General features: G+C 38.1%; 1 protein-coding gene and 1 pseudogene across 1 annotated transcript; both read left to right on the top strand.

Moving 5' to 3' along the window:
• Window positions 1-606: 606 nt before the first annotated feature.
• Window positions 607-12304, top strand: LOC144638950 (uncharacterized; annotated as a pseudogene).
• A 2434-nt stretch (window positions 12305-14738) lies between these two features.
• LOC144638949 (uncharacterized) lies at window positions 14739-17577 on the top strand. The gene is made up of 2 exons (XM_078498225.1): window positions 14739-14796; window positions 15581-17577. The coding sequence occupies exons 1-2, from the start codon at window positions 14739-14741 to the stop codon at window positions 16642-16644; spliced, it is 1122 nt and encodes a 373-aa protein (XP_078354351.1). The 3' UTR covers window positions 16645-17577.
• The last annotated feature ends 10348 nt before the right edge of the window (window positions 17578-27925 follow it).

Raw genomic sequence — 27925 nt, 5'->3', positions numbered from 1 at the left:
ATGACCCACTGAAAATGACGATTTTGTGCCCTTGTGTTGAAATACCATCAAGTAGATTCAAGCTTATTTTCACTACAGATCAAGCAAAACTGGTCTGTTTGAAACTTAAAATGTAAAGTTTGGGTCTTTTTAGAAAAATGCCAACACGTGGATTCATCCTAATTTTCACTCCCGGTCTAAAAGAATAGAATAAGAAAAGGCTACATGACCGACACGAAAATGACGATTTTGGGCCCTTGTGTTTAAATACCACCAAGTAGATTCAAGCTTATTTTCACTACAGATCCAGCAAAACTGGCCGGTTTGAGACTTGAAATGTACAGTTTGGGTCTTTTTGGAAAAATGCCATCACGTGGATTCATCCTAAAGTGAGACTACTAGATATCTGATAGAAACTGATGTTTTTCCAGTGTGATAAAAATACCATCAGGGAGACAGCGGAGATTAAAGCTTTTTTTCCTTCCAGATCCAGCAAAACCGTCTAGTTTTTGACTTGAAATGTATAGTTTGGGTCTGTTTGGAAAAACACCATCGCGTGGATTCATCCTAATTTTCTCTCTAGGTCCAAAAGAATCGAATAAGAAAGTTCTATATGACCCACTAAAAATGACGATTTTGGTCCCTTGTGTTGAGATACCACCAAGTAGATTAAAGCTTATTTTCACTCCAGATGCAGCACATCTGGCCAGTTTGAGACTTGAAATGTACAGTTTGGGTCTTTTTGGAAAAATGCCATCACGTGGATTCATCCTAAAGTGAGACTACTGGAAATCCGATAGAAACCGATATTTTTCCAGTGTGATAAATACGGCTGTAATGCTAAAAGGGTTGATTCGATTTTACGTAGGAAAATCGGCGTATGATTTGTTAATAAGTGGGTATAGTGGCCAGAGAGACTAAATCATGTACTAGTTATTGTAGGCGCGATTCCTAATTCTCTGTCCTTTTAGATATAACATACGGTTACTATATCTACACTTTCTTACAAGGTTGCAAATTTCTGCTTCAGGGCAGTTGTTCTGAAAAACAAAATTCCGGTTAATCTTCTATTTCAGTACAGAGAAACTTTAAGAAAGTCTTTAGCAGAGCAAGGGAAAGAAGCTTATGGGTCTCAGAAGGGGCACAAGGAACATGCTTACGTTGCTCAGCTGCTGTCCGAGTGTATTAGTAAAGTAAAACTTCTCCAAACCGCATCACGGTTCGACCATATGGAAGCGCGGCTGAAGATTTGAAGTCTTTTGAAACTTATCTTGGCGATGTAGATATCATGATCTTCCCGAATTCAGATAACTTAATGATTAACGAAGAACTGCTCGACTATTTTCTCGATAATCCACTGCAAGTGAAAATTAATTAAAGGAGGAAATCATCCCGTGTTACAGTCTTGTCTCGTCAAAGACACAGAGTTCGTAGCCACTTCAGCCTTGAAGAATTTCCATCCTGCAATTAAATATTTATGGGAATTTATTGTCTCATTTAGCTGAACGTATAACCCGTGTATTTCAAGCAATGCAAGGTGAAACGCTTTTAAAAGTCTCACAAGTAACTGCCCACCTGAAGAACAAAGCGTCCAGTCCAGCAGTAACCCTTAACTATGCTCGGTCGTTTGGTACTATTTCCGAAAAGTGGGAGGGCTTAAAAGAGCAAAGAAATGTGCCTCATTTGGACCCAGCTGAATGGGGGTGGTTAACCCATTTAAATTGTAAAGCCAAAGGCATTGACTACAGTAGACATCACGCCGAAGTTCTAAACGACTTTTTGCAGTTTGTGGATGAGTTAGCCGTGTCTATGCATCCAAATGGTCTCAGCGGTAATCCTTAATTCTTCCTTCCTTTAATGCACCAGCTTTGTTGGAGCGAAAGAGCCGATAATCTGAAGGCTCGACTTCGAGAGATCGAACGCCGATCACAGAACGAAACCGCAGGTAAATCGGGAATCTTCAGGAACGTACCTACAGTGCGAAGTAATGACCAACAATTTGTCACCCGAATAGAAAGTATCCACGAAGACAATTCAGGACAAACAAATATGGCGGAGAACTACTCTATAGAGGCGTCGCCTTCCAAGGATGGGTCAAGTGTCACGCCACAAAATTACGATGACGAACACCGTTCCACTGAAGAGGTACATTCTATCTCAAGTTACTCAACAATGCCGAGAGATCAACCAGGTAGCTTGCATGAATAATTGGAACGACGATGAACGACAAGAGCGAAGACAGCAAGAACAATGGAGACCCTCAGGAAAAACATGAGACAAATACTGAATGGCATTTTTTGGGACAGATCATACAAAAGATGACTTCCAAAGATCAACCACGAAATTCAGATGACAACAGAGAAGATGAAACTTGTTTCAACATCTCCTCATAACTGAAACTGAAAGGAAGGCAGCTCCCTCACAGGAAATAAAATTCGAGAATATCGAGTAAACGAAGTTCCAAGAGCAGGTATCCAGAATTGATTTTGTTCCTGCTTTAAGATCCCGGGGATCAAATGAGACTCCGCGCCAGGAAACAAGGCAGCTTCACTCCACAGAATGCTTGATCTATTTTCTGACAATCCTTTTGATTTCAACCACGTCATACCGGCTGGTAAAGTGACGAAGTGTTTTCGCCGTTTTTTCGACAGCCTTTTTCATTTAGTCACCACTCTTCAACCGATCAATCAGTCCAGTCACAAGCACTAAATATGAATGAAATCCCATTAGATTGACTCGACTCTATGTAGGGGATTTGACGTTGCTCAGTAAGAAGAGCGTATTTATGCAACAGCCAATTGCATTTTCAAATTTGCTTTGTTACTGACTTTAAGAGAAGTCGATATGGAGACATTCGATATTCATATTTTAGCAAGCAGTAACATAACATTTAAAGGGGCAGTATCATGGCCCGGGATTGTGATGCATTTGTAGCCATAACGAACCTTAAATAATGACTAAATAGCTTCGCTCATTCACAAGATACGCCTAGAACACCAAGGTGAAAAAAGGGCAAAGTGTAATTGTTTTTAACGATTAATCCAAGACACATAGGCAGAGTTTGAAAATGTCTGCCAGACATTTCAATTTTTGATTGAAATCTCATACCTGTATAACTCATGATAATACCTCTTTTTTACTTTAGTGGAAAATCACTACGGAAAATCACTTAATACCAAACAGTGAAAAAAGAACACGCAATAGCCATGCTTTTAAGTATAGGATGCCAAAAGTTTGTAAGGACGTTTTTAAGTTTTCTTTTTTTCTTAGATCAATAACAGAATGGAACTTGCTGCCCGCTGACTTAGTGAATTGCAAGTCATTATCGAATTTTAAATTAAATTTAGGGAAGCATGTAAACAAGTAAATTGTAACTAACTATTTTTATATCTTATTTATACATGTACATTTTGTTTTTGTTATTGTACTCTTATAGTTGATGTGATGTCTTAAACGATGTTATCAACTTAATAAATGTAGATGTAGATGTTATACGTCACTTTTAACAAAGCTAGTCCATTGTATTTAGGTTTTCATTAATGTAAATATTTCTACTTTTGACTTTTTCAAATGATGGTCATGATACTGCCTCTTTTACATCTACACTTCGCCTCGAGCGTTTTGTAAACCTTAATATAAATAAAGAACTCGATTAAGCTCCCAGATTGCTTGATTTATTCGACGTATATTCTCTCCCTAAGGCCCTCAAGTTTTTTCCGCTCGCAGTTCGCGCTGATTTCAACTAACGCGTTCAGAACATTGTACATTTGTACATTTAAGGAAACAGCGACAAAATTTTCAAACAAAGCAAATGAAAAAAACTAAAATAAATATTAGCTATTTTTTATTCCTTCTTCTTGCCACTCTTGAGCTGTTCTCATCCACTGATGTACTTCTTAGGGATCTTGTATTCCTCTGATTTAGAATAACAAAATCAATCAATCAATCAATCAAAAAGACAAACATTACAAAACGAACGACAGCATAACGACTTGTAAAAAAAGGATCGAAGTATAGAGCGTTTTTATATGACGTCACGGCAGCCATGTTGGTGTTCCAAAACAAATGAATGGCGGCCATATTGGTGTACCAACCATTCCTCCGGGAAATAAACTCTATTTTTATTCAAACAAAATCTTTTGTTTTAGTAAACCAATATGGCTGCTGGACACGTGAGTGAAAACGCTCTATTCATTCGATTTTTGCAGATCGGTGGAAATTGCTGGAAATGAAAAATACAATATTCATTTGCAATTGTAAACGTGATTCATTTGCAATTGGCGTTCACGTTTTGGAAAGTACTGCCAAATTTTCATTTGCTTTTTGCAACGTTTTATGTTTTTTTAGTTGTTCTAAAACTTATTCTACCTTTCGGTATTGTCGTGCACGCTTTTCTGCTTTTCTCAAAACAGATGTATACACTATATTCGATGTTTTAACAGATAATACGCGCGGATGTTTAATTTTCTTCCAGTTGCGAAGTAGTTTTATAATGCGAGGGATGCGATTTTAATTACAGTCTAGCCTTTATTTATTTATTTTTTTGTTGATTTATACAGGAGCATCTGGTTTAGCTTTAAACAAGCTGGTTTAAACAGAGTCCTGACTAAATACTGAAATAAATAAATACTAAATACTAAATTTTGCGTGTTTTCCGCGTTATATCTTCAAATTGGGTCTTACTCGAATACCTTAAGGTTACTACTTTTAGCGACTACTAATTTTAGCGATTTTTTCAGAGCAAGATTTAGCGACTATTTAATTTAGCGATTTTCCGAAAAATTTAAAAAGTTAGTGATATCGTGCAAACCAGTTTTTAATTAACAAATAGCAAAGATGGAAATAAATGTTCACTTGAAATTGAAAGAATATTTGCATTGCCAGAAAGAACAAAGTTACCGGCGTCTATTTTTAAAGATTTTTTTTAATCGACTATGCTTAATTTTGTTTCCCTTTGGGGTGGGATGGGGGTATTTAAATCTAATGAGTATTAAATTTGACCGAGACAAATTTTAGCGAGCACTAAATTTAGCGATTTTTGCCCAACTCGCTAAAATCGCTAAAATTAGTAGCCGCTAACAATAATAACCTTAAGGTAATAAGTTTTGTAGTAAGATCAGATATTAGGGATGTCAGATTATTATCTATTCAGTGACCCAGCAATATTACACCATCAGAACACATTATTTGCCTGTACCCATGTGTACAAATAATGTCTTGCTTCTCTCATATTGCATGCAGCAGTTACTAATGGCTAACACGCTATAAATTCATCCTTAACTGCGCCTTTTAACATTGGTGCAGTCCAAACGCATTGGCTGACGCTACCTCAAAATCCAAACAACCATCAAATGATTTCTTCAACAGGAGTTAGTCTGCGAATGATTTGTGGCACAAGAGGGAATTTTATTTTTCTGATGATTTTTAGTCTTGCCCTGATATTGATGTTGTACACCACCTTCAGAGCCGGGTCTGAAACAACAGAAACGAATTTCAGAGAAGGTAAGACTTTTTAAGAATTTTCTAGTAACACTCCAAGGGTATCAGTCTAATCGAACAAAATCGAATATCTTATTTGTTGTGAGTCCGATTATCGAATCAATCGATCAACATTGAACGCAATTGAACTTAATCCGATGCGATTTTGTTCGAAATTCATCGCCTGGTATTTCGGTAATCAGTTGTGCTCGATTGACAAAATTTCATTGCGAGTTCAACTATGTTCGATTACCGAACCCAACTGAACGATTGGTGGTTCGACTGGGTTCGATTGCCTATAACATTCGATTAGATACCCCGAATAACACTAGTCGCTTTCAAAACGTAATACTTCGTTTCTTTCCGAAGAAGGCTTCTCTTCAAGGATTACGTAGAGTATTTTTTAAACAAAGCTACTCAGTATAGCTAATTACAGGTCGTATTCTAAGCTGTAAAGCAAACGGTTTAAGACTCCGTTACGGTTAAGCAAACTTTAAGCCCTAATGGTTGAAGATCATAGCATTAGTCTGGGGAACAAGATGCCCGATAATTTCCACCCGTTGCATGGTTTCTTATAGGGTTTACGTGCCCGTTTGTGCTGTACAAACACTAGGGTTTCGCTGTTCTTTTAATGCAAACATGAAGATTTCGCATGTGCATACTTTAGGAATGTGTTTATAAAAGCTATATTGGCATGGCACGCAATATTAGGTAAGACTGATAAAATAAAATATCACACTGTGTCCGGTTGTATAGACATTGCATTAATGGCGTCTACATTTGAATAACATTTATTATACATCCTAAGCCACGTACACGTACATTCACGTACATTCACGTACATTCACGTACATTCTTCTTTTTCTTATAGTTACTCCAAGAGTTGTACAAAAACAAGTTCAGTTCCGTCGAGCCGAAACGAATACTATAGTAAAAACGACAGAGCAGACCAGAGTTATCTCTGAGCAGACAACTTCAAAGCCATTCATTTATCTCACTCAAACCGAGCAATGTCTCCCTGCAAAATTGTCTTCCTCCAGAGGGATTGGAGACAACAAGACTTGCAACTGCAATGTCATAGTACTAAGCTACAGAAAAGAATGTCAGGAAAAAAAGCGATCACACATTTCTTATATATTTGTCAGAGAAAGCACTTGGACCTCAGGAAGGAATATTCTTTACTTTGTTGCAAAAGAGAGAATGCGTAGCTACCATTATTACATCTTCTTAGATGACGATGTTGATCTTGGATTCAACTCATTTGCTCCTCAAAAAATGAGAATGGTGACTCCATTTAGAGCCTTTGAACGATGGCTTCTGGATAACGAACCAGCAGTTGGAGTTACAGAATATCCTGATAACCGTCAAAACATCAGATTCATTCTTGAAAGACGGCGAATGCTATGCGGCATTAAGAAAACTTCAATGGTCGTTCCTGTAATGTGGATTGATGCTATCTTTAATGCTTTTCACCATAAAGCCATCGACCACATTTTACCTTATCCCACTCAATACGACAAGGAGAGCTGGTGGAGTGCTCAGTTACATGTGATATGCTCGGTGGAGCTGAAATTCCGAGGACAAGCGCTTTTGTTTGTACCTATTACAGTGTACAATGGTCAACATCGTGCCTACCCCAGGGTGCAGGGAAATTATGATGCTCAAGTACATGCCTTTGTCGAAGAAATTCAAAACAGGGCACCCATTGCTTACCAAAAACGCACCTTGTTTAAAAAGTTAAAAAGCACTCCAACGACGGAGTATTACTTAAAAACGACTACTTATTGTATGAATACAACACGCCATCCTATTGTGCCTTACTCACATTTTGAACATGAGGGGAGAGAAATATAGCTTTAAGGTACAAGTATAGATCATATTTCAGCTAGCTGAAGACGCCGGAAGGGGATAGGAACTCCGGTACGAAAGGCACGGGGATGCTTGATGTTTCAATCAGGAAAGTAAATTTCGGTTTTTTGTCCCATTTAGGGTGTTCAGGCAGAGTTGTTATTTCGGTGTCAAGGTCTCATTAAGGGTAGCCTGTTCCAGGCGTTCGGTTAGTTGGGAAGCGGCGCAAGAAACGGCGAGCAAAAAAATGGGGAGGGGACTAAGGCGAGGGGGCGAGAGAACGCCTGTGAGCATTTTTAACAAAAGCTAGTTCCGGTATACCAGATTCTGGTATACCCTCTGATTGGTCAATTTTGACACCTTTTGTCAACACTCAAGCGTCCTTCATCTTGAAGTGAAATGAGATATGGCTGCGGCGAGTGACGGTCACGCAGAGTTCAACTCAGCAGTAAACAACGCACTGAAGGATTTTCTGGTTGAAAGTCTTCGCAAAGAACAGGAAGACTGTTTAATTGGTCTATGAAGGAGAAGTTTTTCGGTATACTTCCAACTGGCTTTGGAAAGAGTCTGATATTTCAACTGTTTCCGCGTGTTATGTCGACGCTAACTCATAATGACACAGTTTCAACGATAATTGCTCTTCAGTAAATACAATAACCTAAGCTTCGCTAAAATAAATATACATGCGATAAAGCACTTTCTAGTTTTAAAATAAATATTAAAACAACACGTTACAAGTGAAGTCGAATGCGGTCCGTCAAAAAGATAAATTTGTAAATGCTTGTATTATTGACAAATTGCTATTTATTCCTCGAAACTCTCAGCCAGGAATTCAAACAGGCTTCAGCCAGCAGACAATCAAAACAACATAAGCTAAAACATTCAGAAACTGAAAAGCGTAAAACAGCAACGAGAAAATTCCGGGCGAATTCAAACGGCCTCGAAAATATTTGTAAACAGTAGCGGTAAAACTGCATCTTGATAACGGTTTGTTCCACGTCAATATTCATTGCTAAATCAATCTGGTCCAAAATATCTTTCACCCAGAGCCAAGCAGCGCCGCGATCTACTTTGTGTGGTTGATGTACTTGTAGATTCATTTTCTGAAGTGTGTGAACGCTTCGCGGAGGGAGTTTCTCCCGTCGGCGATCTTGCATTCACTTGCCGCTTTTAAGACGTTTCTCTTTCGACAATCCCCGAGAATAATTTTTGAACGCTGGCATGAGTTCTTGCAAGTGTTCTTGCGCAGGTTAAACAGCAAATTTCAGGAAAACGTGGGTTGGGATTCAGTCCATGTCCAAAAGAACTTGCGAGGTCGGCCAACACCAGACTCTCGGCTCCAGAAAACCCAACTAAGTCTTTGTTTGAAACCGAATTAAATAAAGAAACTCTCGGTACCTTGTTCCCCTGGCACTTAACATTTTTTGACAAAACCTGCAACACGTTGAAGGGCGGACTGACAATTCGGCGAATTCGCTTGCAGAAGACTCCGAGTGCAGACATTTAAACGCAGACGATAAAATGCATTTCCCAACGTGGAAGAACTTGAGAAACCATATTTACCGGGAAATCTGTCAGAAATCTGATTGAAACTGACAACTGAAAACCACAAGCTTCAATGTTTGCGCTCATGTTACCCGGGCCCTGTCGGAGGTCTAGAAGTAGGCGGACGTTTTTCGCGCTTCCCAACTAACCGAACGCCTGGAACAGGCTACATTAAGGGCTGTATATGAAAAAGCAAAAACTGCGATCGTTTGTGTTGGCGGTCTAGGGTAAATGAAGGCTTCAGCCACTAACAGCGGTTTTATTAAATTTTCCAACGAGCATCCCTGTCTCCTTCATATAGGAGTTCCCCCCCCCGGGGGGGGGGGCTGAAGACGTAATTTTTCCGTGATGTAACATGGAATGGAAATCTAACATTAAATGTTAACTTTTCCTGCGAAGGATTTGCACTAACATGCAGAAAGGAATCCCTTTAAGAGGCTGTCTTTCTTAAAACTGCCCACTCTAATTCGCGTCAAAAATAATTTTGCTTGAAACTCTGGCAACTCAAAGATTTTACCAATGCTAGAAATTAAACATATTTGGTTTGTTTAAAAATGATTTTCTGGCTTCGTTAGGAGCCATTAAATATTTTGCCCCATCGGGCCTGCCGCAACGACATTTTTCGAGCCACTGTAAAATATTTCATTCGCATCAAATACTAATAATTTTTATATTTTTTGTTCATAAACGTTTCTAGTTTTCTAAGAAAGTAGCAAGTTTCCAATCAATTTACCTGGAAATGCGAAATCAAGGCTATAACGACCACTATTGATCGGCATCGAACGAAGGTTGTAAAATTACTTTGATTTATAGAAGCGAATATTTCAATTTCGGGACCTAGCTGATAACTCTATACAAACACAGCCGAAAAGTGTAGTCCTTTATCGGCCAAAATATGCAAAAACTCATGTACGAATGGTTTGGAATACAATCATACATTACTTATTAATTATGAGTATTGTTTTCGAAAAATGTGTTTTTAGTTAAGTGCATGATAAAAAAATGTTAACCGAGATTGCAAAAACAGTACGCATGTAAAAGATATTTTATTTCCATTTTTGTTTCGAACTATTAGTTAAAGAAAGATTTGAACAAATACTATTCTCCATTACATTTATTATTACATTATATTAAATACAGCATACAGTTGCTGAATTTTCACAATGCTAGTCATGCGTTTTACATAATTTTAATGAATTATCTTTAGCTTATACACCTAATTGTAGAAACGTTGACCGTGTGAAAGGCATAAACCATGAACGATATGACCCAATGCTATTTGAGCAGACAGCCTTGCTGAGCTTAGTATTATTCCTGTTATTGATAATCAAGGTATTCTCTTTCTTTGTATAAAAGCATCAAGAACATGATTTATGTAACCTGCGTTATTATCACGTTTATTTTGTCACAAACCGAGATATTTTTTGAGATTTCCTAGTAAAAATTTGACTCGCATCGTTCATGGTCTATGCTTTTCGTGGGTGAACGATTCTTCAATCAGGTGTATACTATAGCGACGGTGTACAGAATTTCAAACCGAGTTCTAGTTCAGTTGTTCAATATGATTTTCGTGTTGAGGCAAAATCTCATTGTTATCATTGTTAGTGTTGTTCACATTTGCCTGCTCCGCATTTTGTTGATCTCTTTCGTGTCCTTGTCTTGCTTCGACACTGCCTACAGCGTTGGGCGATCCAAACACTCGCCTCTCAATCTCTTCGGCCTCAGCAACGTTTGCAGTTCTACAAGTTAACTCAATAAACGCTACGCGAAACTGTCTCATTCTGACCGAGTAGATAAGTGGATTTAGCAACGAGTTCAATATTGCGACAAACACAGCTGAGAAGAAACATTTATAAGGTGTTATTATAGACATGCTACTCTGATATTTTATTAAAACAATTCTTAAAATGCAGATAGGTATATAACATAAAACTACAACTACCACTGGGTCGAGTGGATCATTGAGGACGGTCATGTTTTAGCTTGCTCCGATCCATCAAGGCCAAAATGTAATATTTTCCTTAATCTTTAAGTCAAGTAATGCCAGGGAAAAAACGAGGGAAAAGGAAAACTAAAAGCAGTACTTCAAGTGGTGATTCTCCGCCTGCACACGCGACCAAGAAACAAAACACTGGTGAAGACATGACTACAAACACCGCCGCCGCCATTACGTCCGTTACCGATTAAATGAAGCAATGCACGAGGCTAGTGTCCTGGCCGAATCAGAGCAACCATCGCTTCAAGAACTATGGAAACTGCTCTCGCGCATTGAAAAGAATACTACCACTCTCCTAGCTGAAAATGCGAGTCTAAAAGCCAGCTTAGCTTTATCCAAGAGGGGTTCCATTTAGTGGTAAAGCCCCCAAAGACAAATGGCAATACCGAATGCGACTTCAGAATATCCTTTTCTCATGCTGAATACTTGTTAAGCCAGGAGATGAATGACATCCATCGGGACTGCTACCGCTGTTTGAAGAAATGTCATCGCGCTTACCTGTCCACTCAGCCGGTGAGTCTGGTGTCATTTCATCTAAAGAATCTTCTTCTGCAAACAATTGAAGAGACCGGTGCTGAGATGTGGACTGAAAGCAACCGAGCAGAATGCATGATGAAGCTCTTTACGAACCTTTTAGAAGCTCTTACAAAGAAGGATTTACGACATTTCTTCGTGAGATCATACAACCTGTTCAGTGTGGACTACATTGACGACCCCAAGATCCTTGAATCCCTGGCCAAAAAAGTTGAACAGATCATGGAAAATCCAATGCCATTTTCAAAGCCATTAATTCAGAATACAAAAGAAGTTGCTAATCCTGAGGAGATCGTTTGTAACGAAAGCAATCCAAGCAGCAAGCCAGTGGCAGGACAACGACATATTGAAATTGAAGAACTTCCAACTAAAGGCCTTGATGACACCGAAATGAAGGTAGCAACTCAAGAAAGCAGTCCACTTGCAGGTTATCGATTCCATGACCTGAAAGATGTTTACCTCGAGATCGTCAATGAGTTGATCGATATGGCTGACAACGACGCCAGTTTCAAGCCAGAAACACTGGATCCTCTGGAAAGGTCTCTGGTGGAAGATCTTAAAGAAATTGATAGTAACCATAACATCCATGTTGAAGATTTACCAAGCGCGTTTGACTACTATTGGAACGTCGCCTACTATAAGGTTTGGAACAGAGATGAACCGGACTTGAGGCGACGTATGCTTAATGCAATTCAGGGTCAAATTGAAATGTTGAAGTACACGTTGAAGGAAGAAGACTCCGCGCCAGGAAACGAGGCAGCTTCACTCCACAGAATGCTTGATGCATCTTCTGACAATCCTTTTGATTTCAACCACGTCATACCGGCTGGTAAAGTGACGAAGTGTTTTCGCCGTTTTTTCGACAGCCTTTTTCATTTAGTCACCACTCTTCAACCGATCAATCAGTCCAGTCACAAGCACTAAATATGAATGAAATCCCATTAGATTGACTCGACTCTATGTAGGGGATTTGACGTTGCTCAGTAAGAAGAGCGTATTTATACAACAGCCAATTGCATTTTCAAATTTGCTTTGTTACTGATTTTAAGAGAAGTCGATATGGAGACATTCGATATTCATATTTTAGCAAGCAGTAACATAACATTTAAAGGGGCAGTATCATGACCCGGGATTGTGATGCATTTGTAGCCATAACGAACCTTAAATAATGACTAAATAGCTTCGCTCATTCACAAGATGCGCCTAGAACACCAAGGTGAAAAAAGAGCAAAGTGTAATTTGTTTTTAACGATTAATCCAAGACACATAGGCAGAGTTTGAAAATGTCTGCCAGACATTTCAATTTTTGATTGAAATCTCATACCTGTATAACTCATGATAATACCTCTTTTTTACTTTAGTGGACTGTTATACGTCACTTTTAACAAAGCTAGTCCATTGTATTTAGGTTTTCATTAATGTAAATATTTCTACTTTTGACTTTTTCAAATGATGGTCATGATACTGCCTCTTTTACATCTACACTTCGCCTCGAGCGTATTGTAAACCTTAATATAAATAAAGAACTCGATTAAGCTCCCAGATTTCTTGATTTATTCGACGTATATTCTCTCCCCAAGGCCCTCAAGTTTTTTCCGCTCGCAGTTCGCGCTGATTTCAACTAACGCGTTCAGAACATTGTACATTTGTACATTTGAGGAAACAGCGACAAAATTTTTAAACAAAGCAAATGAAAAAAACTATAACGAAGCATAAATTTATCCTTATTTCATAAATATTAGCTATTTTTTATTCCTTCTTCTTGCCACTCTTGAGCTGTTCTCATTCACTGATGTACTTCTTAGGGATCTTGTATTCATCTGATTTATAATAACAAAATCAATCAATTAATCAATCAATCAATCAATCAAAAAGACAAATATTACAAAACGAACGACAGCATAACGACTTGTAAAAAAAAGGAAGTATAGAGCGTTTTTATATGACGTCACGGCAGCCATGTTGGTGTTCCAAAACAAAGGAATGGCGGCCATATTGGTGTACCAACCATTCCTCCGGGAATTAAACTCTATTTTTATTCAAACAAAATCTTTTGTTTTAGTAAACCAATATGGCTGCTGGACACGTGAGTGAAAACGCTCTATTCATTCGATTTTTGCAGATCGGTGGAAATTGCTGGAAATGAAAAATACAATATTCATTTGCAATTGTAAACGTGATTCATTTGCAATTGGCGTTCACGTTTTGGAAAGTACTGCTAAATTTTCATTTGCTTTTTGCAACGTTTTATGTTTTTTTAGTTGTTCTAAAACTTATTCTACCTTTCGGTATTGTCGTGCACGCTTTTCTGCTTTTCTCAAAACAGATGTATACACTATATTCGATGTTTTAACAGATAATACGCGCGGATGTTTAATTTTCTTCCAGTTGCGAAGTAGTTTTATAATGCGAGGGATGCGATTTTAATTACAGTCTAGCCTTTATTTATTTATTTTTTTGTTGATTTATACAGGAGCATCTGGTTTAGCTTTAAACAAGCTGGTTTAAACAGAGTCCTGACTAAATACTGAAATAAATAAATACTAAATACTAAATTTTGCGTGTTTTCCGCGTTATATCTTCAAATTGGGTCTTACTCGAATACCTTAAGGTTACTACTTTTAGCGACTACTAATTTTAGCGATTTTTTCAGAGCAAGATTTAGCGACTATTTAATTTAGCGATTTTCCGAAAAATTTAAAAAGTTAGTGATATCGTGCAAACCAGTTTTTAATTAACAAATAGCAAAGATGGAAATAAATGTTCACTTGAAATTGAAAGAATATTTACATTGCCAGAAAGAACAAAGTTACCGGCGTCTATTTTTAAAGATTTTTTTTAATCGACTATGCTTAATTTTGTTTCCCTTTGGGGTGGGATGGGGGTATTTAAATCTAATGAGTATTAAATTTGACCGAGACAAATTTTAGCGAGCACTAAATTTAGCGATTTTTGCCCAACTCGCTAAAATCGCTAAAATTAGTAGCCGCTAACAATAATAACCTTAAGGTAATAAGTTTTGTAGTAAGATCAGATATTAGGGATGTCAGATTATTATCTATTCAGTGACCCGGCAATATTACACCATCAGAACACATTATTTGCCTGTACCCATGTGTACAAATAATGTCTTGCTTCTCTCATATTGCATGCAGCAGTTACTAATGGCTAACACGCTATAAATTCATCCTTAACTGCGCCTTTTAACATTGGTGCAGTCCAAACGCATTGGCTGACGCTACCTCAAAATCCAAACAACCATCAAATGATTTCTTCAACAGGAGTTAGTCTGCGAATGATTTGTGGCACAAGAGGGAATTTTATGTTTCTGTTGATTTTTAGTCTTGCCCTGATATTGATGTTGTACACCACCTTCAGAGCCGGGTCTGAAACAACAGAAACGAATTTCAGAGAAGGTAAGACTTTTTAAGAATTTTCTAGTAACACTCCAAGGGTATCAGTCTAATCGAACAAAATCGAATATCTTATTTGTTGTGAGTCCGATTATCGAATCAATCGATCAACATTGAACGCAATTGAACTTAATCCGATGCGATTTTGTTCGAAATTCATCGCCTGGTAGTTCGGTAATCAGTTGTGCTCGATTGACAAAATTTCATTGCGAGTTCAACTATGTTCGATTACCGAACCCAACTGAACGATTGGTGGTTCGACTGGGTTCGATTGCCTATAACATTCGATTAGATACCCCGGGTAACACTAGTCGCTTTCAAAACGTAATACTTCGTTTCTTTCCGAAGAAGGCTTCTCTTCAAGGATTACGTAGAGTATTTTTTAAACAAAGCTACTCAGTAAAGCTAATTACAGGTCGTATTCTAAGCTGTAAAGCAAACGGTTTAAGACTCCGTTACGGTTAAGCAAACTTTAAGCCCTAATGGTTGAAGATCATAGCATTAGTCTGGGGAACAAGATGCCCGATAATTTCCACCCGTTGCATGGTTTCTTATAGGGTTTACGTGCCCGTTTGTGCTGTACAAACACTAGGGTTTCGCTGTTCTTTTAATGCAAACATGAAGATTTCGCATGTGCATACTTTAGGAATGTGTTTATAAAAGCTATATTGGCATGGCACGCAATATTAGGTAAGACTGATAAAATAAAATATCACACTGTGTCCGGTTGTATAGACATTGCATTAATGGCGTCTACATTTGAATAACATTTATTATACATCCTAAGCCTCACATTCACGTACATTCACGTACATTCTTCTTTTTCTTATAGTTACTCCAAGAGTTGTACAAAAACAAGTTCAGTTCCGTCGAGCCGAAACGAATACTATAGTAAAAACGACAGAGCAGACCAGAGTTAACTCTGAGCAGACAACTTCAAAGCCATTCATTTATCTCACTCAAACCGAGCAATGTCTCCCTGCAAAATTGTCTTCCTCCAGAGGGATTGGAGACAACAAGACTTGCAACTGCGATGTCATAGTACTAAGCTACAGAAAAGAATGTCAGGAAAAAAAGCGATCACACATTTCTTATATATTTGTCAGAGAAAGCACTTGGACCTCAGGAAGGAATATTCTTTACTTTGTTGCAAAAGAGAGAATGCGTAGCTACCATTATTACATCTTCTTAGATGACGATGTTGATCTTGGATTCAACTCATTTACTCCTCAAAAAATGAGAATGGTGACTCCATTTAGAGCCTTTGAACGATGGCTTCTGGATAACGAACCAGCAGTTGGAGTTACAGAATATCCTGATAACCGTCAAAACATCAGATTCATTCTTGAAAGACGGCGAATGCTATGCGGCATTAAGAAAACTTCAATGGTCGTTCCTGTAATGTGGATTGATGCTATCTTTAATGCTTTTCACCATAAAGCCATCGACCACATTTTACCTTATCCCACTCAATACGACAAGGAGAGCTGGTGGAGTGCTCAGTTACATGTGATATGCTCGGTGGAGCTGAAATTCCGAGGACAAGCGCTTTTATTTGTATATATTACAGTGTACAATGGTCAACATCGTGCCTACCCCAGGGTGCAGGGAAATTATGATGCTCAAGTACATGCCTTTGTCGAAGAAATTCAAAACAGGGCACCCATTGCTTACCGAAAACGCACCTTGTTTAAAAAGTTAAAAAGCACTCCAACGACGGAGTATTACTTAAAAACGACTACTTATTGTATGAATACAACACGCCATCCTATTGTGCCTTACTCACATTTTGAACATGAGGGAGAGAGAAATATAGCGTTAAGGTACAAGTATAGATCATATTTCAGCTAGCTGAAGACGCCGGAAGGGGATAGGAACTCCGGTACGTAAGGTACGGGGATGCTTGCTGTTTCACTCAGGAAAGTAAATTTCGGATTTTTGTCCCATTTAGGGTGTTCAGGCAGAGTTGTTATTTCGCAACAAAAACTGCGATCGTTTGTATTGGCGGTCTAGGGTAAATGAAGGCTTCAGCCACTAACAGCGGTTTTATTAAATTTTCCGACGAGCATCCCTGTCCCCTTCATACAGGAGTTCCCCCCGGGGGTGGGCGGGGGGGGGCTGACGACGTAATTTTTCCGTGATGTAACATGGAATGGAAATCTAACATTAAATGTTAACTTTTCCTCCATAATGTCGTTTAAGCAACCATCTTGGCCGTAACGTTGGATGATTTTGCGAAGGATTTACACTAACATGCACAAAGGAATCCCTTTAGGAGGCTGTCTTTCTTAAAACTGCCCACTCAAATAATTTTGCTTGAAACTCTGGCAACTCAAAGATTTTACCAATGCTAGAACTTAAACAGATTTGGTTTGTTTAAAAATGATTTTCTGGCTTCGTTAGGAGCCATTAAATATTTTGCCCCATCGGGCAAGCCGCAACGTCTGGAAAATTGGAAAAATTGACATTTTTCGAGCCACTGTAAAATATTTCATTCGCATCAAATACTAATAATTTTTATATTTTTTGTTCATAAACGTTTCTAGTTTTCTAAGAAAGTAGCAAGTTTCCAATCAATTTACCTGGAAATGCGAAATCAAGGCTATAACGACCACTATTGATCGGCATCGAACGAAGGTTGAAAAATGACTTTGATTTATAGAAGCGAATATTTCAATTTCGGGACCTAGCTGATAACTCTATACAAACACAGCCGAAAAGTGTAGTCCTTTATCGGCCAAAATATGCAAAAACTCATGTACGAATGGTTTGGAATACAATCATGCATTACTTATTAATTATGAGAATTGTTTTCGAAAAATGTGTTTTTAGTTAAGTGCATGATAAAAAAGTGTTAACCGAGATTGCAAAAACAGAACGCATGTAAAAGATATTTTATTTCCATTTTTGTTTCGAACTATTACCCGGTAGTTAAAGAAAGATTTGAACAAATACTATTCTCCATTACATTTATTATTACATTATATTAAATACAGCATACAGTTGCTGAATTTTCACAATGCTAGTCATGCGTTTTACATAATTTTAATAAATTATCTTTAGCTTATACACCTAATTGTAGAAACGTTGACCGTGTGAAAGGCATAAACCATGAACGATATGACCCAATGCTATTTGAGCAGACAGCCTTGCTTAGCTTGGTATTATTCCTGTCATTGATAATCAAGGCATTCTCTTTCTTTCATAAAAGCATTAAGAACATGATTTATGTAACCTGCGTTATTATCACGTTTATTTTGTCACAGACCGAGATATTTTTTGAGATTTCCTAGTAAAAATTTGGGTCGCATCGTTCATGGTTTATGCTTTTCGTGGGTGAACGATTCTTCAATCAGGTGTATACTATAGCGACGGTGTACAGAATTTCAAACCGAGTTCTAGTTCAATTATTCAATATGATTTTCGTGTTGAGGCAAAATCTCATTGTTATCATTGTTAGTGTTGTTCACATTTGCCTGCTCCGCGTTTTGTTGATCTCTTTCGTGTCCTTGTCTTGCTTCGACACTGCCCACAGCGTTGAGCGATCCAAACACTCGCCTCTCAATTTCTTCAGCTTCAGTAACGTTTACAGCTCTACAAGTTATCTCAATAAACGCTACGCGAAACTGTCTCATTCTGACCGAGTAGATAAGTGGATTTAGCAACGAGTTCAATATTGCGACAAACACAGCTGAGAAGAAACATGTATACAGTGTTATTATAGACATGCTACTCTGATAGTTTATTAAAACAATTATTAAAATGCAGATAGGTATATAACATTAAAGTACAACCGATGATAGCTGTCAGTTTAAAGGCTTTTTTGTCTTTCAAAACTTTCTGCCTTGCCTCTTCTGTAACTTGCTGAGTTAAAAGTTCCTTTTCGTGTCGACGAACCACGCGATAGACCATGATTTGGCAAAAAACGATAATGGCGATGGACAGGCCAATGAATGAGTTATGGATGATGAAAAATACCGTCCTGTCAATGAAAAGAGGAATATGCAAAACAGGGGAAAATAACCACGCCAGAGCAGAAGCAATTAGTAAACGAGCTTCGGTGACAAGTCCAGTATTGTACGCGTATGTGTGCTTCATGGCTAAATATCTTTCCCCACTTATTAAGGCCAGGTGAACAAAGGAAGTATTACACAGAACACTCGTAAAAAATGATGTGAGATTTTGCAATGCACTCGATCCAGTTGAGACTAGAAATGTATAGTTTGGGTCTTTTTAGAAAAACGTCATCACCTGGAATCATGCTAATTGCTCTCCAGGTCCAAAAGAGTCGAAAAAGAAAGTGCTACATGACCCACTGAAAATGACGATTTTGGGCCCTTGTTTTGAAATACCACCAAGTAGATTCAAGCTTATTTTCACTACAGGTCCAGTAAAACTGGCCACTTTGAGAGTTGAAATGTACAGTTTGGGTCTTTTTGGAAAAATTCCATCACGTGGATTCATCCTAATTGCTCTCCAGGTCCAAAAGAATCGAATAAGAAAATGCTACATGACCCACTGAAAATGACGATTTTGGGCCCTTGTGTTGAAATGCCACCAAGTAGATTCAAGCTTATTTTCACTCCAGATCCAGCAAAACTGGCCAGTTTGAGACTTGAAATGTACAGTTTGGGTCTTTCTGGAAAAATTCCATCACGTGGATTCGTCCTAATTTTCACTCACGGTCCAAACGAATCGAATAAGAAAGTGCTACATGACTCAATGAAAATAACGATTTTGGGCCCTTGTGTTCAAATACCATCACGGAGATTAAAGCTTATTATCACTCCAGATCCAGCAAAACCATCTAGTTTGAGACTAAAATGTATAGTTTGGGTCTGTTTGAAAAAATTCCATCACGTGGATTCATCCTAATTTTAACTCTGGGTCCAAAATAATCGAAAAGGAAAAGGCTACATGACCCTCTGCAAATGACGATTTTGGGCCCTTGTGTTGAAATACCACCAAGTAGATTCAAGTTTATTTTCACTCCAGATCCAGTAAAACTGGCCAGTTTGAGACTAAAATGTACAGTTTGGGTCTTTTTGGAAAAATGCCATCACGTGGATTCATTCTAATTTTCACTCCAGGTCCAAAAGAATCGAATAAAAAAGTGCTACATGACCCACTTAAAATGACGATTTGGGGCCCTTGTGCCAAAATACAATCATGGAGATTAAAGCTTATTTTCACTTCAGATCCAGCAAAACCGTTTAGTTTGAGACTTGAAATTTATAGTTTGGGCCTTTTTGGAAAAAAGCCATGACGTGGATTCATCGTAATTTTCACTCCCGGTCCAAAAGAATCTAATAAGAAAGTGCTACATGACCCCCTGAAAATGAAGATTTTAGGCCCTCGTGTTAAAATACCACGACGGAGATTTAAGCTTATTTTTACTCCAGATCCAGTAAAACCGTCTAGTTTGAAACTTGAAATGTATAGTTTGGGTTTTTTTTAAAACGTCAGCACGTGGATTCATCCTAATTGCTTTTCAGGTTCAAAAGAATCGAATAAGAAAATGCTACATGACCCACTAAAAATGACGTTTTGGGGCCCTTGTGCTAAAATACCATCACGGAGTTTGAGACTTGAAATTTCTCCATCACGGAGTTTGAGACTTGAAATGTACAGTTTGGGCCTTTTTGGAAAAATGCCATCACGTGGATTCATCCTAAAGTGAAACCGATACTTTTCCAGTGTTATAAATACAGCTGTAATGCTAACTGAGGGTTGATCCAATTTTACGTAGGAAAATCGGCGAATGATTTTGTCAATAAGTGGGTATAGGGGCCAGAGAGACTAGATCATGTACTAGTTAAAAATAATAATAATGACTTAATAGCTTCGCTCGTTCACAAGATGCACCTAGAACACCAAGGTGAAAGCCCCATTTACACGGCAGCAGATTTGTGGCACGGCTCACATAAAATTGGTACGCGTACCGGAAAAAATAGTTCGGCACGGATAAATTTTGTCGTGTAAACGACTTTTCCTCACCCGTGCCGAACCAAAATTTTACCCGTGCTCGGAGCTAGTCGCGAAGTAGTCCGAGCACGGATAAAATTGGTACGCGTTCCTGAAAATCTAACCCGGCTCGAATAAAATGTGTAGTGTAAACGATTAGCCGTGCTGAACCAACTCTTTTCATACGTTACTTCATTCAATAAATTTGCAGAAATTCCACTCGGCGATGTGTTAGACGTGTATTTTATGAAAAACAGTTGCCAAGAAAATCACACGAGCATTCATGGAAGAACTAGCATGACTTTCAGCAGTCTTCTTCGGTCGCTTTCTCTTGAGTTCGTGTTCGTTAGTGTCCAGAGTCGAAAGCTGAAATCAGTACTACCTTGAAAGAGCATGATGTAAGGAGTTGAACCAAATAATGCGAGAAGAAGAAAATAATAATAACAATAATAATCGTCGTCGTTAATAGGAGAGGTTCAAGCCATCACTGCTGCCATTTACTGCTGCCAACTGAACAAGAACCATATATACTTTCACCCTTTTCTAGTCTTCTGGGAAAAAGGCGAAAAACGTCACATATATACGAGTCGCGCATCAGTCTTTTGACATACGAGTCATAGCGGTATGCGCACTAAGGCAGAATCGCGTACGCCGGACAAGGTTTTGAGCCCTTTACCCGCACCAAAACATTATTTAACGCAGCTTAGCACGGTAGAAATCAAAGGCTCTATGAGCAAAGTCGTGAATGTGGTATATTATAAACTGATAGCCCAGAATTAGCCAAAATAAATTTTAAATGTCTGCTGACAAACAACATTTTTTGTAATTGTCTATGAATTGTCTATCTGTTAACGTATGTCACAGTTGAGTCATGTTTAAAATTCTAGCTGGTAAGTGATAAATAACCCCATATTCTAACTGAAAACTAACCATCCAGTAGTCCATCGAGGCCTTCTAGCTAAGCAGCTAAGAAGTGAAGATTATTTCAGAGCTTAAAATAATTAATGCCGAAAGAGACACGTATAGTGGTAACAAGATATGAGGTACCTTAAGATGCTGCGAAGCTGGTAATGGAAAGAAGCTAGGGAATTTTTTTTCACCAAACTGTTTCACATTTGCTAAAGGGTTCTTTAATTAATAACCAGGTAGCTCAGCCATTTTATACAGGACAGTGGTATTATTCGACATACATTTTTCTCTGTTAAAGAATGGCAGACACTGTGACAGAAGGCAAATAATTAAAAGAAACTAACAGATGCCACATACATGTGACTTCTAAGAATTGAAATTGGCAGGAAACAGTAAAGTCAACATAATTTATTATCAATTTAGAGGCCTGATACATGTAACAAATGAAAACTGCTGCTTATTTCCTTTTCTGGTATCTTTACTTGCAACCAAAAAGTTTACTTTACCCCTTTACATGCCACGAAAATCATCCCTGATGCATTTTAATCAGCCTTATTAATTCATTTTTAAATAATCTCTATACATTGCCAGCCATCCTGCAAAGATTTGGTGGCCATGTTGGATTAAAGGATCTGAACCTTAAAGCTTGTTTATCTTTTACTCTTTGTTTTCAGCAGTCAATAACAATAACTCCAAATATTTTATTTTTCAAGCTGTACAGTCTGCTAAAAGTCAATTTATAGAGAGCAGTATTCAGTGTTTGTGAAAAATATATGAGAGTAAATTTGAAATAAAATTCTTTTTCTGATCATGTGTTTCATACAAGTTACGGCAGGAGGATGTTCATTCCAGCCCACACCTCTTGACAGCCTAGCCCCATGCAGAGTTCAGTGATATGTTGTATTGCAGGATATTGTTTTGGCGAATCTATAAATTAATTCAAAATTCTATGTGCCTTGTTAAAATAAATCTGTAGGACAACACGTACAACAAACCATCTAAGTGTAAGCAATTTGTTATTTATCAGCATGGCATGCAACCAGGTTCCTTTTCGGCTGAGATGAGGGGGGGGGGGGAGGCATAGGACATGTACAGAAATCGACCTTAAGGTTACTATTGTTATATTAGTGGCTATTACATTTTAGCGCTTTTAGTGAGTTGGGCGAAAATCGCTTAATTTAGTACTTGCTAAAATTTGTCTTGGTCAAATTTCAAGTACCCCGGTACCTCCCCGGTACCCCCTTCCCACCCTAATGGAACACAAAAATGGATACTGGTAACTTTGTTCTTTTAGGCAATGCAATTTATATTCATTCAATGTCAAGATATGGTAGTCTTTTTCTTTTACTGAACATTTATTTTCATCTTAGCCATATATTCATTACCGGCCAGTAAAAGCTGGTTTACACGATATATTTACTATTTTTTGAAGTTTTTGGAAAATCTCTATATAGTCGCTAAATCTTGCTCAGAAAAAATCGTTAAAATTAATAGCTGCTAACAATAGTACTCTCTCAGTATTTCTTTGAATGTCTACCCCATAGCACTCAGTGGATGTTGACAAAGCAAAAAATTACCTGAGTGCAATGATACACCCCTGGAGAACTACAATTACCACAGTTGAACTAATATGTCCCTTTTTTGACAGACCATGTGTATGAAGAAAAAATAATTGTAAGGGACTGATGCATAATACTGTGTTTACAAATGTAGTTTTGCCTTCAAAAGCAGAGCAGATTTATCATTCACATAACATGATAAGGCTTGCTACCTAATGAGCTACGAATTCCAGAGGAAATTTTGATTTAAGTTTAAGTCATGAGATAGATGTACTTGGGAACTTCGTTAACGAGAGTGTGACAACGAATATAAAATATTACTAGATACAAAAACTTGACGAACGTGCAAATGAATGATCGACCGAAAGACAAAGCAAGCCAACTATAGATATCTCTAATTGTTTCGAAACGCATCATTTTAATCTTGCTGAGTGAGACTAATTTGTATCGGAAAATACAGCCTTATTTAGGGTGATTTATTACTTACCAACTATTTGATTGCATTTCAATGGAAGATAATTTCATATCCGCGGACTTTCAAAATAAGCTATTGTTCGGCGTGCAAGTTTCTTGCTTCCTTGCATTGGCCATCTTTTCCGTTGCATTGTGTGTAAATGTGGATTCGAGCACTGGCCTCACTAGAAAAATTCCTTCCAGAAAGGAAAAAATATTCGTATTCTCCTGATGTACATCCACAAGTTTGCATTACAACTCGGGAAACCAGCCCTTCTACACGTTCATCCGCCATTTTGAACTTAATTTAAACTTAATATAAAATTGCCAGGTTACCAAGGGAGTTTACACATTTTAATTTCTCCAGCAGACCGCAGTAATTCGTTCATTACATTCACGACTTAAAAAGGACGTGTAAACAGTCTAAACAGGGTATCAGTGGTATTTTTTTGGTACGCGTACCAATTTTTACCGAGCCGTACCACAAATTTTCTGCCGTGTAAATGGGGCTTAATTCATTCAAAGAAGAGCAAAGTGTAATTCGTTTTTAACGATTAACCTAAGACACATAGGCAGAGTTTGAATGTCTGCCAGACATTTCAATTTTTTATTGAAATCTCATACCTGTATAACTCATGATAATACCACTTTATTTTACTTTAGTGGACTGTTATACGCCACTTTTAACAAAGCTAGTCCATTGTATCTAGGTTTTCATTAATGTAAATATTTCTACTTACGACTTTTTTGAAGTGATGCTCATCTACACTCCGCCTCGAGTGTTTTGTTAACCTTAATATAAATAAAGAACTCGATTAAGCTCTCAGATTGCTTGATTTTTTCGACGTATATTCTCTTCCCTAGGCCCTCACCTTGCATCTAGGTTTTCATTAATGTAAATATTTCTACTTACGACTTTTTTGAAGTGATGCTCATCTACACTTCGCCTCGAGTGTTTTGTAAACCTTAATATAAATAAAGAACTCGATTAAGCTCTCAGATTGCTTGATTTATTCGACGTATATTCTCTTCCCAAGGCCCTCACCTTTATCTACTCGCAGTTCGCGCTGCTTTCCAACTAACCCAACTCTTGGACCGACCCGGAATAAGCTAACGCGTTCAGAACCTTCTATATTTGAGGAAACAGCGACATTTTCACAGGAAGCAAAGGAAAAACACTATAATGAAGCATAAATTTATCCTTATTTTATAAATATAAGCTATTTTTTTGTTTCTTCTTCTTGCCACTCTTGAGCTTTTCTCGTCCAGTGATGTACTTCTCAAGGATCTTGTATTCATCTGATTTAGAATAACAAAAATCAATCAATCAATTAATCAATCAATCAAAACGACAAACATTACAAAACGAACGACAGCATAACGACTTGTAAAAATAACTGGCACGCAATGCATGCAGAAGCGATGACGTTTTACAAAGGGTTTTAAATATTTTTAGGAAATTTGTCAAAAATTAACGTAATTTAAAGTTTAGTGGAACACCGCTTTACGGCGCCCGCTTAATACGAACAGTTTTGTTTGTCCATACATTTTCTCTAACATTAAGTTAACTAGTTGTACCTATCGGTAAGTGCCAACGAGCGAAATATTTGTTCGTAAGAACAGTACAGATACTGAATAGTTTTCGATAGAACTTAATATATTTTAATATTTGAAATGACCAAAATATGGTAAATTGAACTTTAGGTAATGCGAGAAGAAAGTGTTATTTCTCTGATGTTCAGATTAAATGACACGGGTTTGACAGATTGATAATTAACTCTTGACAAATCTTTTAATTTTTGCTACGTTAAAAATGTCACAAAATGTGGGCAATAAATGAGGTTTGAATCGCTGTTTGTTTTTATTGCAACACGCGGGATACAGTAGTTGCATTTCGAGAACGTCTCATAAATAAAATCCCAAAATCAGAACTGCTAAGATTAGATGCTTATTTCAGTCTCGCATGCAAATTGTCATGTTTACGCATACTCAATTCCCAAGCGAATATGAACAGAAAATAAACCAAAACGGACAATTCCTTCTGGGCTTAACTGCAGAATACCCTGCCACTTGAACTAAATTCCACGTAGCCGGCTACGCGGTACGCAGAAACTAATTAATAAAAGTTAAAGTATAAAAATAAAATAAATTCAAAATGGCGTTGCATGTTATGTGTTGGCTACGCGGTACGCGGTACGCAGCGAGAAAGACATGAATTGGCACATGAATATACCTCGTTCTTTAATCCATGAGCCGAAACAAGCGCACTTCACGTGAATATACCTCGTTCTTTAATCCATGAGTCGAAACAAGAACGCTAAGCTAGCAACAAAGACAACTTAAACTCTTGCATTCATTAAACACTGCGTACCGCGTACCGCGTAGCCAGCGAAAAAGATAACTTCCAGTCTTGCATTTATTACTCACTGCGTACCGCGTACCGCGTAGCCAGCGAAAAAGATAACTTCCAGTCTTGTATTTATTTCTCACTGCGTACCGCGTACCGCGTAGCCAGCGAAAAAGAAAACTTCCAGTCTTGTATTTATTTCTCACTGCGTACCGCGTACCGCGTAGCCACCGCTTTTCAGTAAAGGGCTCGATGTGGCGGGGTATTCTGCAGTTAGAATTTATATTCAAGTAAACATTACATTTGCCGTTAGAAGCAAAAAACTTTAAATTTTCTTGCGTGTATGACATGCAGTAATTTTAGTGAGTGTTGCTTGGTATTGATTTTATTCCTTCGAGCGAAAATATAAACGTTATTGAAATTAGAGATGAAATCATCGGTTAAACAATTGCTATAAACAAAAGCAACACTTAAAGCGAATAAAGGTAGCATTTACCCGACCGTGGCATTCTCGTAAGTCAAGAAAACTCCATTTGAAGTCAACAATCCGCTTTTGATTTTCGTGTCTCTCTTCAGAAATCAAAGGACTCCAAAGTCGAAAGATTATTTCAACGCTTTGGAGACCTTGATGTTCATTTTTTCGGCAGTAGAGTATTCTGTAGTGTATCCTCTTTCCATTAAGAGTTCCATAAAGGTGTATTTATCGTAAAAGGGGCAATGACCACATTGAAAATTTTAACAGCGAGCCGCGTGGATCGAGCGAGGACGCCGTTTTGGTCATCTTCTCTTTAGCAACGAAAGAGAGACTGGGAACCAGTTTGAAAGAACAATACAACCCAAATATGGGGTTTACTTACACCCAAATATGGTCAAAAAAAAGTCCCTTACGCAGAACTTAAGATTTTCTCTGCCTATACACTCACACGCACACGGCTCTATGATTCTGCCGCCTCGACAGCCTCGCCTTTTGGCTCGGCTGCCTCGTTGGCAATAACAGACAATGGACACTTTTTCTGTGACCCAAGTGAAACGCTCTCATACAAAGTTTACCTCGCTTTACGGATACTTTTCGGTCACTGCCTATATTATCTTTGCACCATACATTTTTCCATTTGTAATGGTTGTGTGCTTATTGCACCTCGTTAGAAGAATGAAAACTTTCTTCAAGCTATGCGTTTTATTCTAGTTGCGTTACCTTATAGCGTGACATCTAATCTACGCGCGATACACGATACCTTTCGCGAGGGACCGGATATGCAAGGTCAAGTTCTGTCTCTGACCGGACCACACAGACCCATTGTATGATTTCGAGCGACTGCGTAGCGCATGTAAACAGTGATTTTATATGCTGATTTTAAATGGTGAACATGGCGCCAGATAAAAGAAATATGTTCCATACGTTTCAGGGTTTCTGTCCCTTCTTCGGTGGAAAAAAAATCAACTGGCATTTCAATTTATTCTACAGAAGAAGGGACAGTAACCCCGAAACAAAAGCAACATATTTCTTTTATCTGGCGCATTATTCTCCTTTACACAGGTCAATTGTACATCTGTCTGTTTACTGAATCTAATAGAATTTGTCAAATATAATTTGTCTCTTTCGTTCATATCTTTTATTAGTCCTTTTTAACTTCCCAGGAGTATTTTGCTTTGTGTTCTTCGCGGCGATTTCTTGTTGTGCTAAACTTAATCTTTGTTCTCTCTGTAGTTAGTTCCCAGTCCTGTTCGGTTGTTCGAACGAGAACGACAGAACCGATCCAAGGGCTCCGGCATAAAGCTCGACTACGTCATCGCTTAAAAAGGAAGTATAGAGCGTTTTTATATGACGTCACGGCAGCCATGTTGGTGTTCCAAAACAAATGAATGGCGGCCATATTGGTGTACCAAGCCATTCCTCCGG

This window comes from Oculina patagonica, chromosome 14 (genome assembly GCF_052425735.1).
Source record: "Oculina patagonica isolate OP01 chromosome 14, crgOcupat, whole genome shotgun sequence".
In the NCBI taxonomy this organism is placed as follows: Eukaryota; Metazoa; Cnidaria; class Anthozoa; order Scleractinia; family Oculinidae; genus Oculina; species Oculina patagonica.
Note: the sequence above shows the minus strand (reverse complement) of the source record. Positions and strands in the feature narration are given on the sequence as shown.